The sequence below is a fragment of the Piliocolobus tephrosceles genome, chromosome 16 (genome assembly GCF_002776525.5).
Source record: "Piliocolobus tephrosceles isolate RC106 chromosome 16, ASM277652v3, whole genome shotgun sequence".
Lineage (NCBI taxonomy): Eukaryota > Metazoa > Chordata > Mammalia > Primates > Cercopithecidae > Piliocolobus > Piliocolobus tephrosceles.
The window spans coordinates 23,559,941-23,572,551 of NC_045449.1; the positions used below are offsets into that span (position 1 = coordinate 23,559,941).

Sequence of the window (12,611 nt, forward strand, 5' to 3'; positions counted from 1 at the left end):
CACCAGAGCTGGGGGCCTGGAGTGGGGGTTAGGTGAGAGGGAGGGACTGACCTTGAGGTGGGGGCAGGAGTTGACCCCAGCCCCTGGGGTAGGATGGAAGGAATGGTCTTGGCATCACCCCCTCACCAGTCTGATAAATAATCAATCTGCTGTACTTCACCCTGCTTATGCCAGCTCCCAGGAGTGTGGCCAGGGCAGAGTCCTAGGTAGGGCTGGAGCTGGGAACTGGGCTTCATTCTCTCCCTGGAGGGGTTTCTGTCCATCAGCTCCTCCTGTCCATCTGCTAGCCCCAGGCCCCTTCTCCTACCTGCTACGTTAGCAGGCAGAGAATGAGGAGCTACCCACTGGCCCCAAGGTAGGGGTGTGGAGCAAGTGGGCAGAGGTATGTGGCCCTGAGCTGGATGCTCGGCTCACAGCCCTCCCTCTGTGCCACACGCTTCTACCACCACCATATGAGCAGCAGAGGCCATATTTCTCTGAGTGGAAAATCTTCGAAGTGTCAGCTGGGACAAGGAAGGATGTGGAGGCAGTAACTGCATTCTCCCTGGAGCCAGTACCAGGGTCAGCTCTGCCCAGGGCAGTGGTAAAGTTGGGCGACAAGGGTTGATCTAGGGAGGAATAGCATCCCCTCCATCCTTTGCCCTACTGCCTGGCTCCACATACCCACCAAAGACAGTCCTTCCTAGCCATGGAGCCCATCAAGACAGGGCAATGAGATGCCAGGGCTGGAGAGCAGGTTCCTTCTGGCCAGCATCTCTGGACTACTGCCCCCTCCCAGCCTCTGTCCTGAGGTTCAAAAGGCAACACCACTGGGGCTGTTCCAGCACATTGTGTTCACTTCTGAGCTGAATCACCAGCCTGGCAGCCCCAAGCTTCTGTGGCCTTTGGGTCAGATGAAGGGGCTTGTTTTGTGCACCAGGACCAAAGTTACCTCCCTGACTTTGTGACCTTTGCCCTGTGGTTACTTTTGTCTGCTGCTTCTGGGAGGAGATGCAGTTGGACAGCTTGGCTGTAGATGGAGGGGCCGTGAGCCCAGACCCCTGGGCTACCCTGATGCTGAGGTGAGTTCTGGCCACTCGCTACCCTGGAGGTCCCTAGCGTGTCTATTCTTAGCTGTGGAAGCTGAGAAGCCTGGTGAGGCCTTATTAGAAGGCCTTGAGCATGGAGGGAGCTCTGCCACTGACAGGCTATGTGACCTTGGGGTTGCCTGGCCTCTCTGGGCCTGGCCAGTTTTTCATACAGTACTTGGTTACCGACTTTTGTTTTTTGTTTTGTTGTTGTTGTTTTTTCCCTTTTTGAGATGGAGTCTCACTCTGTCGCCCAGGCTGGAGTGCAGTGGCGTAATCTTGGCTCACTGCAACCTCTGCTGCCCAGGTTCAAGCGATTCTCTTGCCTCAGCCTCCCGAGTAGCTGGGATTACAGGCGCCTGCCATCGCGCCTGGTTAATTTTTGTATTTTTATTAGAGACGGGATTTCACCGTGTTAGCCAGGATGGTCTCGATTTCGTGACCTCATGATCCACCCACCTCAGCCTCCCAAAGTTCTGGGACTACAGTCACTCGCCACTGAGCCTGGCTAATTTTTGTGTTTTTTAGTAGAGGCAGGGTTTCACCATGTTAGCCAGGATGGTCTCGATCTCCTGACCTTGTGATCCACCCGCCTCGGCGTCCCAAAGTGCTGGGATTACAGGCGTGAGCCACCGCGCCCAGCTAACTTGCCACTTTTCTTTTGTGTGCGCTGGAGCCTGTCTCCTCATCTCCCTCTGCTGAGCATCTGGAGGGCTAGGCTGTGTGTATGTGTTTGTATGTCTGTGTGTGTGCACATGTGTAAGTGTGTAGGTGTGTGGGCATATTTGTGTGTGTGTCTCTGTGTGTGTGCATGTATGTAGTGGCAGGGGTGCATGAAGTGAGGAATAGGAGTAGGGGATGGAAGTGTGAGAAGAGGGCCTGGAGAGAGCACTAAGGTTTCTGGGCAGCTGCTGTGTGCTGGACTCCATGCTGCCCTATCATCTACACCATCTCATTCACCCTCCCCATCCCACAGGTGGAGAAACGAGGTCTGAGAGCTGACGGGACCTGTGGGAGGTGGTCTAGCTGGGCCTGGGAGGCAGACCCTGGGGCATCCTTGTCCTGCTAAGCTCAAGAGACAGACAGAAGGACAGATGCAGGAACAAAAGACTTTGAAAGCAAAGATGGCCTGTGACCAGAGGACTCCCTCCTTGGTCTCTCAGTTCAGATCCCTTGAACTGCCCTACCGTACCTTCTCCCAGCTGGTGCGAGTTTCCAGAGCAGCTGTAGCAGTGGTGGTGGGACCCAGGGTGAAGGCTCAAGGGTGTGGAAGGCCATGAGCTCTAATGGTGGTCTTTTGGCAGAGTTGAGCTGTAGTAGGGGCCTGAAGCCCTGCTGGGGAGTGCAAGGGCAGTACTGGAGGTCCCTGGGTGGGCCACTTCCTCCAGGAGTGCCTCCCTCCTCTCCACATCCTGACACTTTGAGCTCCTTTCTGCCTCTCCCAGCCTCTGTGTGGGAGATGCAGAAACTCCAGCCTTATTTCCAAATGACTTAGGGAGGAGTCACTGGAGGCCTGGGCTCTGCCCTTAGGGATTTGGCGAGGTTGTCAGGGCAGAGGGAGGGCAGCCTGGGACCTCTCCCAGCCCCCCAGGCAGGTGGGATGAGCTTTACCTGCCCCAGCGTGTGGGCCCTGCACCTGTGGGGTATCCCAGGCACCTTTTGTTCTCCAAGGTCTTGTGGGCCTGAGGGGAAGGGGCCCCGCCTGCCCAGCACTCCAGCCCATGAGGCTGGCCTGACCCTTCACTTCCCCAGCAAACCTGAGTGGGGGAGGGAAGGGGAGGGGTGCAGAGCTGCTAAAAATAGCAGCAGCAGCTCCAGTTATGAGTCTCCTTGAGGGGTCAGTGGAGCCTAAGATTGGGGAGGAAGAGACTGGAATGGGCTACAGGGAGGGAGTGAGACCAGTCTGAGCTGGGGCCTGCTGTACCTTATACTCAGGCCACAGTCCTAGGATGCAGGGACAGAGGGCACAGACATGCAGGGATATATGGACACAGACACTCAAGGACAGGTGAACAAGCCAGGCAGAAATGCACGTAGACATGGCTACCAGCACATCTGGGGCTTCCTCTCCCCAGAACCTCAGGAACACCAGATGGGCCCAGCTGCACAGCCCCCAGCCTCTCAGGCCTGTCCCTTGCCTCCACCTTGTTTTGACCTCCAAGGACCCTGCAGAGCTGGCTGTGTGGACACCTTGAGTTGAGAAGGCTAAGCCCACCTCCCTTGTCTCTTTCAGTCTCCTGTGTGTGCGGCTCTGTATAGGAAAGGACCAGGGGTCACCAGAGGCAGCATCAGGGATAGAATTATAGCACAGACCAGAATTAGGACACCAAGTGGCTGTCGCCTGAGAGGCATCACTCGACCTGAGCAACAGGCTCTTTCTAGCCTGGCTGGCAGGCAGAGGGAGGCATGGGAAAGAAGTGATTGGACCCAGTAGGGCAAGACTGGGGCTCTGCCAGGAGATGGGTGGGAAGTGAGGGAAGGGGGCCACGGGGATCTAGAGAAGTAGATGCATGGATGACCGCTCTCATGCCTGCCTTGTTTGATCCCACCTTCACACCTTTGCCCAGAGATGCCCCTTTTGCCAGGGGCTCTTTGGTCCACAAAATTGACTCCATCTCTTACCTTTCCTCTAACCAGCCAGAAAATAGGGCTTCATGACAGGAGGGGGCCTGCCAGCTGCTGGACCAGAGGTTTCAAATCACCAGCATATCTCTCTGCTAGAGATAAACAATGTCTAAGACAATGTCCATCAGAGCAGCAAGCCAGGGCGAAGGCCTCAGAAGCACCCTGACCTTGGTCCCTCTGCATTGCTAGTCTCACCTTTTTGGACAGACCCGAACCAACTGGTGCTCACCCCCACCCTGCCTCAGCGGTCTAGCCCTGGACTCCTGGGTTGTATAATTTAGCCCCTGCAGAGATGCCTGACAAATCAGCCTCTCCTGGTAATGGACATCTCTGGCTGTTTGAGGGGCCTCCTCTTAAGGGGTCTTGTGGTTTCTTCCCAGTAATCATCCCCCCACCCTGATTTCCTTTGATCTTGATGCTGCTCCACAAAAGAGGTGGGGCAGGGACAGGCATCATGAATTCTCAAGGAAACTGAGGCATAGGGGTGTGACACAACTTGCCCAAGGTCACCCAGCCAGCAAAACCCAGCACTAGGTGTAAACCCTGCAGTCCTGACTCCCTGACCAGGTTTCTTCCTCTTATGCTCTTCTTTTAAGACTCCCCCCTCCTCCTTGAGCAGAACTTGGCTCCCCACACTGCCTGATGCCACCCTGCCCCCAACCCCAGGCTCTGGGACTCCTTAGGCACCTGCTGGCTGGTGGGACCCAGGCCAGACACTCAGCAGGTGGCTGCCTGGGGGACAAAGGAGTTGGGACTCAGCTGCTGAGCTGGGAGGAAGGGAGGGAGGGAGGAGGGATGGGGCTGGAAGTGGGGAGGAGAAGGGTCCGCTTTGGTGTCTTTAACAAGGAGCCATGAGCAAAGAGGGGTAAAACAGCATGCTCATGAGCATGGGGGGCACGCAGTGGTTTAGGCATTTTTCCACTGTGACCCCAAGTTCTGTCCTCCCAGACTCTTGACCAGTTAGAGGGAGGGGCTTGAGGGTAGAGAGAAGAGGCTGTTGGGAGGGGGGATGGAGAGACTGAGAGAGATGCCAAAGTTGATGCCACAGTGTCAAGGTTCTGGCTGGCCCCGGGGACCCAGGGATAGGGAGGGAGGGCATGGGAAGGAGGGCATGGTGAGGAGAGATTCTGCAGCACATGCGATTTGGTGCTGCAGAATCCAAGTAGCGGGTGTCCTCCTTCTTTCACCACCACAAATTCATGATGCCTGTCCTTGTTCCAGCTCTTTAATGGAACAGCATCAGGATCAAAGGAAATCAGGGGGGTGGTGACTGGGAAGAAACCAGAAGCACCCCCACCCCTTGAGAGGAGGGTCCTCCAACAGCCAGAGCTGTCCAGTGGCAGGAGAAGCCCTGTACCTGCTCTTCGGGGGCACACCTGACCCGCCAGAGATAGGAAGGGTTTTGATGAAAGGCACCCATCATGGATTGGCCCAGGGACCCCAGAGACAAACTCTTTTGCTACAAATGAGAAACTGAGGCCTTGAGCAGTTCCTGACCAGGAGTCTCCTGTCCTTCTGGAGGCCAGAGTAGTTGGATCATATAGATGCTGTTCGTCATTTCATCTGTATCTCATTCTATTAAAATCAGAGGGTTGCTAGTCTAACTGGAAAGATAGTCACAACTAAGCTCATTAAAAAGGTAGCTCCACTCTAAACTGAGTTCCTTAAGGGGAGGGATTATGTTGTATTCCTGCCGATCAAAGCACCTGGTAGGTGTTGAATAGAGGGTTGTTGAATGGAGAATGGATGGATGAATGGATGGAGGATGGACAAGCTAAGTTCTGTTGGTGTTTGGGAAATAGAGAGAACCATCTGGGCTGGGTGATCAGGAAAAGAGGGGATGGGAGAATTGAAATAAGCAGAAGAACCCAGGATGGCATTCCAGGTATGAAAAAAAGGCTGAGCAAAACTGTAGGGGATGAGTGAAACAAGGCACGCACAGGGTCTAGGATTCACCCTAGCATCCTCACGGCATCTCCCCACTGACCCCTTCATTCAGTCTCTGCTCATCTCCTGGCAGAGCCCCTTGTTCCCGATGGGCCCAGCCAGGACTTCCCACCCCACCCCCTCCCTCCTGCCTGACTGCCTGTCAGCAAGGCTGAAGGCTCTGCAGCCTGAGACCCAGAGACCCGGATTGTTGTTGGAGAATCGGCAGGTTTGTGGATTGTTGTTGGAGAAGCCGCAGGTTTGTTTGCTCTGGAACCCGCGGAGAAATTCTAACAATCAATGGCCAACAACACTCTGCCTGCGGCTGCAGCATCGATCCTCCCCTCCCACATCTGGCGGTTTGGGCAGCAGGTAGCCAGGTGGAAGGAAGCTGGGGCAGGGTTGGGCCTTCCCACCTAGGGGCTGGGCCTTAGTGGAGGCTGAAGGGGAGAGGTAGGGAAGCCCAGGATGCCAGGACAGGAGTGACTGGTCCTCTCATTCACAAAGCCCTCAAAGGATTGAAGAGTAAGAGCCACCCCAAATCACTCTGCTCTGGCCCAGCAGTTCAGGGACCATAGTTAACCTGACTCCCAGCCCCTTGCTCTTTCCTGGCCTCCAAATGTTGGAAAGGATGTTTTATTCCTTTGCCACTAAGGACTGAGAAGCACCTATCATCACCAGAAATGTGCTAGAAGAAAGTGAGGGGCTGTTTATGTCTTGGGTCGGTCTGGCAACATGGGTTTCAACTTGATTAATAAAAGACAGATAATAACTTCTATCTCATAGAGATGATAAGGGAACTAAATGAGCTAATGTATACAAAGCAATTTGTACAGTGCCTGGCATGTAGTTGGTACCAAATAAATGTTTGCTATTATTGTTGCTCTTATTATTATTTGGATAGTGATACTCTGCTGGGTTCCCATCTGCCTGTAGTGAAACTCTCCGCTATGCCAGGAAAGTGGACACAGTGCTAGCTGAAGCCGGGTTTTGTGAAATGGGCAGACACTTTGGAGTAGCTTTACTACTTATTGGCTGTGCAGCCTCAGGGTAAGTAACTTAATCTCTTCAAAACTCAGTTTTTCCATGTGTAAAATGGGAACAACTAATCTCCTACTGTCAGTACTAAATAGAAAAGTCACGTGAAAGGCTTGACCAGTGAAGGCTGGGCCCCTGGGGATTCTGGGCAGGCCTCACACCTCAGTATATGTCTATGGAATGAATGAATGAATGAATGAATGAATGAATGACGGATGGATGGATGGGTAGATATACCCCAGGGACTGCTCTTTTAGGAGCTGTGGATCTTAATTATTATGGTTCTGGATGATTCTTAGGCCTCCACCTCTCCATTAAAGGGCATGTGGGCTCATAGCTGCTCCCAAAGATTCATGTTGGTCCCTGCAAGCTATGTGAGAGTGTTTGAAGCTGGGAGATGGATGAAGGGGCTGTGGAGCCAGATGACATGGATTCATCCTTCCCTTACCTCTCAGTGCCAGCCAAGTCCGTATGTGGCATCCCTCTCAGCAATTAGGGGTAGTGGGTGGGTGCTTAGGGTGGCTGTTATGGGAGGGGGTCAGGAAGCCTGGGCTTTACCTCTGCCAGTATCCACCTGTGCAACTCTCATGAATTTATTCAACATGTATTTAATGTCTGCCATGTGCTAGACTCTGTGCCACTGGGGACACAAGGAGTGGTGGCACTAAGGGGTGACTGGGGAGAGGCTTCAGCCCATTCAGAATGGCCGTCAGCACCCTTCCCCCGAGCCACCTCAGGCTGATGGCGTGACAGCTTAATTTGCAGAAGGAAAAAACGAAGTAAAGGCTATAATTTACAGTTGGGATAATTGGCCAACGTTAGGAAAGGAAAAAATTCTAACATACAATCTATGTAAAAATAGCGTGCTTGCTACGCAAACTCAGCTTCAAGATTCGGTCGCAGCTGCCATAGGCCCGCCTCGCCTTTCTAACCAAGCAACTGACCCTAAACTTCTCCCGAACAGGAATTCTAGAGCTTCCCCAAGACATAGCGGGTGAACAAAACAGACTTGGAATCATCTTTGCTGAGTTTACTTTTGCTGCTGGAGCATCAAGCAACCAGAGACTTGTGACCCAGCAAGACGAAGACCTGGATGGGGGAAGCCAAGGGATGGTGAGCGCACAGAGGAGTCCTCTGACCCAGGCTGGAGGACAGGCGAGGCTCCCCTGAGGAACCATATAGTAGACGCCCCTTAAATATGTACTGAAGAATTACAAGAAGTGCCAGCTAAGCTAATACTTGAAGCTTGAGGTACAGTGAGCCAGACTGGCCCAGGAGGGGAAAGGAATTTCAGGCAGAAAGGCTGATAAGAGCCCAGAAGCTGTTCAGAACTTTGTTCATTTGACTTGGCTAATTTGGAAAACTGAAGCTAAAACTCCTTTGGCCTGGCTGAGTGGGTTGGCTTCCTGGAGTTGCTGCTTCCTGTTGGAATTGGTCTTGGAGACCTCCTAGTGCCTGCTTCCCACCATCCAGCTGCAGACCAGTGCTGGCAGCATAGTCTCCTCCGGAAGCCTCTTCCATATAGAACCTGGCTCCTCTTCCCTGAGAATAAGCCAGTAAGCTGGGGACCCAGAAATCTGCATGACTTGACAAGAACTTTGAGGCTCTCCTGTGCTATAAGGCATGGCAATCTTACATTGAAGGCTTCAGAGAGTGGAGAGCCAGAGAGGGCAGGGGTATACATGAGATCACATGGGAGCCTGGGCTCTTAACTACCTGGACTGAGAAGTCCCTTCACTAGTGTAACCCTTGCCTAATAGGCCTTTTTCCGTACTCTCTTTCTTCTTCTTCTGTTTTTTTTGATGGGGGTAGGGGTGGGGTTGGTAGAGTACTGAGCCCTGACAGCTCTGCCCAGGTAGGGGCACAGCATTCCTGAGCTGATCCCAGTCCGGCAGATGGGGCTTGATAGGGCTAGGATAGGTGGGGACAAGGAGCACAGGAAGCTGGAGGGCCTGGAACTGGATGGATGGAGGGGCTAAGGAAGCAGGCTTTCTGATATGCCCCCCATATTTAGGCAGGCATGGTAGTACTGGTGGGGAATGGAAGCTCAGTTTCTAATTAAGCCCAGCCCTTGTGTCTCCTTGCTCTCCATTAGTGCCCCACAGTGTCCCCAAGGCATTTTAAGCTGCCACCCTGCTGAGGAGGCCGGGATGGCTGCCAGGGCCTGCCAAGCTTAGACCTATGAGGAGCAAAAAGCCAGCTCAGGCTTCTCCTGTCCACGGCAGTCTCTGGGACCTCCAGCCTCCTCAGAAGCCTGGGGCCAGTGGGCAGGGGTGTGCTGCTGCCTGCCATGTCAACCTCTGGGGTTCTGAACAGAATCTGGACTGTCTCCCATGGGGCATTGTCCTCAGTACCACTTCCTGATCCTGAAGTGCCAGGCTGGGGACAAGGAGCAGGACCTAGTATTGGTTTCAGCAGCAGCCCCTAGACTCAGGGATGTGCTGTTAGAAACCAGCACCTACCAAGGAGTCTGCAGGAAGCAGCAATTACCATTTTAGGTTAAGGCAGCCCTGGTTTGTTAACCCTTGCAGCACTGGAGCTCCTGGAAGCCAAGTCGTCCTTCCTCTCTTTTCTCCTCAGGACCTTCCCTCCCAGACATCATCCCTCAGTTCTTGGCAGAGTGAGCAACCCAGACTTGCCATCCCCAGACCCCCTCTATCACCACATTCTCAAGTGGAGCCCAGAGAGGTGGAGCAGCAGGTCCAAGGTCACACAGCCATGGAGGCAGCCTCCATTCCCGAGACCCAACATTACCCCAGTCTCAGTGGCTTCCACCTTCACAATCTCCCTAGGCCACATTCACACATGCAGAGTTTAATTAACTTTATTGATATTCAGAAATTAGGAGAATGACTAAAGGTAATTGCTCATTAAAAATCATTAAACTGACACAGCAGGCTCGGCACACGCAGCCCCTTCCACACCGCCTTCTTCCTTCACTGTGGCTGGATCGCCCAGGCACCCCACACGGCTTGGGAAGATATCCCGTGACCCAAGGCGCCCCTGATGCCTGATGCCAATTGAGCCTCGGAGGCTGCAGAAGGGAATAGGGGACTGAGCATGTGAGGTTGGGCCAGGCCCAGCACGATCTCACCCTACCTCCGCAGCCTCAGCACACCATGCCTCCCGAGGCATCTGGGCCGTGCCTGGTTACATCCTGCAGCCTGCATCCCGCCTATGAGCAAAGCTCTGAGGGCCTCATCAGAGAGGTGGCAGGGCTGAAAGGCTGAGGGATGCAATCCTCTGGCCGAAAAGGCTCATAGCCCAAGGTCTTTGCTCCTTTAGGCTTGCCTTCACAAAGCTAAAGTGCCCAGGGACCCTGGGATGGCCAAATGTGTTGCTCCCCAGTGAGATGACTCACTATCCCAATGTCTGGGAACTCCAGCCCAGCTGAGGAGAGAGGAGCCTCTGGTCACCCAACTCTGACATCCCAGCCCTCTCACCCTCAGGCTTGGCACTTCAGGGCTGCTGCTTCTTCTCCCTTGGGGAGTGAAAATAAAGGTCTTTTCCCACAGCCAGACTCCTACCTCACATATCCCATGGGCACTGGAGATCCTGATAGTCGGGAAGGGACACTGCCCAGGGACACACAGACTTGAGGCCACAGAGTGAGCAGGCTCCTCCTAATACCCACACTCATATCCCAATCAGGGCTGGTTGGACTCCTGGTCACACCAGCCTTCCTTCTGGATTCCTATAGTCTCACTCTAGTCCTTCAGGGAGCTCTCTGGCTGAGGCTGCACCCACACACTAGTGGCCTCACACGGTCCTCACACCTGTTCACTGCTGACCCCTCACCCAAGGTTTGGACCACCTGAAGTGCAGACACACTGGGACTGGCTCCTCTAGGCATGCAGGGCCCTGATTACTCTCACATTCAGACTCACAAACTCACACACAAGGCCTTGACTACGTGCCAGGGGACAGGGCCCTGCGCCCCAGGGGAGCTGTCCAGCGCCAGGACCCATCAGGACCCAAGATAGGTTCGGAATTCCTAGGGACATTCTCAGGCAGCTAGGCAGGGATTCATGCTTCCCCTCCCTGGTTTCCGTCCCTGGGGTGGGGCTTGCAGGACTCTTTCCCTCTCCCCAAAAGTGAGCACACGGTTTCAAGTTCTGGGCACTGCTGGAGACCCAGCGTGGGGCGAGGACACTGGGCTGTGTGCAAGTGGAGCTACAGGCTCAGAAAAAGGCTTCTGCGTCTCTGGGGCCGCAGTTTTTCTTCCTGGATGAAGAAAATTGCCATCCAGCGGCCCAGCCTGTCCCTGGCCACGCTGCCCTGACCTCGGCAGCGGCCTGAAAAGATGGAGCAGGAAAACTCCCACCCTCACACTTCTCCACATCAGACGCTTCAAACCATATGGCAAGGGAAGGCAGGTCTCAACTCCAAGTGCGGTTCTGCCGACGACCCTACCAGCCGACTGGCTGCAGCGGGAGAAGGACGTGGGTGCCAGTAGCTTCCATGAGAGCTTGTTTGAGCCGGGACGGCAGGTCCAGACAAGACTCTTCCCAGAGGCACAGAACCCCTATCCTCTCCCCAACACTCCCTTGCCACTCACACCATTGCCAAGCTTCCCTCTACGCCAGACCGATGAAGTTGGGGACCAGACTCCTAGAGGGGGCGCGGGGATTCTCAGGGTGTGGGGAACAGGTCCTCCAGAGATAAATCTGCCGCGCAGGTGGGGAGTGGATCGGGGCCAGGCAGGAAGGCAGAGCTCGGGGCAGTGGTGTGTGTATGCGTGTGTGTGTCTGTGTGTGTGTGTATGTGTGTGTACAGGGAAAAGACTTTGGGGAGGACAGAGTCTCTATCCCAGGATCTCCGCTGCTGCAGCCCAGGGCAGAGCTAGGAGCTAGATAGGGGGCCCAGGCCCTCGGAGTTTCTCTCTAGAATTGTGCTCTAGGTCCCGACTCTGGCGTGGCAGCGCCAAGGCATGGGGAGGTGAGGGAGGTCCCAACCCCGGGTCCGGCCGACATCCGGCCCAGTCTCCCCGCAGTAAGAACACGAGAGGCCCCGGAACCGGCGGCAAAGTCGAGCGAAGTTTGGCGGGCGGCAGGGGAAGCGGGACTGCGGGTCGCCAGCTGGACCGTCCCGACTCACTGCCCTGCGCCCCCCGGCACTCGCCCCGGCGCCCTGAGACGCCTAGAGTGTGGCGAGGTAGCGCGCGGGTGAGCGCGTGTATGCGGGGAGTGGGTGGCGTGATGAATTGCAGCAGAGAAATCCCATTAGATCTGGGGAGATGATTAAAGGCGAGGTCTTGGCCGGGCGCGAATGGCGGGAGCCGCGGCAGCTTCCCGCCCGCGAAGCCCGCGCCCCGCCTGGCTTGGCCGGCGCCGGGGGCAGCGCAGCCGGCGGGGCGCGGTGCTTGGACTGGGCAGCCAGATGCCCGAAGCTGGGCACCGGGTCTCCCTTCCCACCCCTGGGGCCCCGCTCCCGCCCCCGTCCTGCCGCCGAACGCCGGAGTCCCTTACCGTGAGCTAGGAGTGCCAGCAGCGAGGGCAGGAGCAGCAGGGCTGCCGGGAGCATGGTGTTGGTTGCGGCCGCGCCCCGGGCTGGGACCGCGGCGGGAGGGCGGGGGGCTTGGTGGGGCTTGGGCGCGTGGGCAGAGCCGGGTCGGGCCGGGGAGAGGGAGCGGGGCCGCAGCCGTCACCGCTACTGCCGCCGCCAGCGCCTGACAGAATCAGCACCACGGCCAGCGCCTGGCGTCGGCGCCGGGGATCGCCGCGCCGGGCTGGGGGCGGGGGCGCGGGAGGAGCTGCTTACCGTAAAGTCTCAAGCAAAGGCGCAGAGACCCAGGGGCAGGAACCCAGGCTCCCGAGCCACCGAGACTGCCCTACTTATGTGGGCACACGGCCCCTGCCCTGCTGCACTGCCCACACCCAGTCAAGCATGCCACTCTCTCTCCCGTTAACAACCTGCCAAGGAGGTGGATTGTCTTCTGATTCTCCATGAGAAAGA

General features: G+C 55.7%; 1 protein-coding gene across 1 annotated transcript in view; it reads right to left on the bottom strand.

Moving 5' to 3' along the window:
* Nucleotides 1-12,335, bottom strand: part of SEZ6 (seizure related 6 homolog) — a 49,644-nt gene extending 37,309 nt beyond the window's left edge. The window contains exon 1 of the mRNA XM_023183895.2: nucleotides 12,125-12,335. Within this exon, the coding sequence (XP_023039663.1) occupies nucleotides 12,125-12,179 (55 nt within the window). The 5' untranslated portion in view covers nucleotides 12,180-12,335. The remainder of the gene's footprint in view (nucleotides 1-12,124) is intronic.
* Nucleotides 12,336-12,611: the final 276 nt, after the last annotated feature.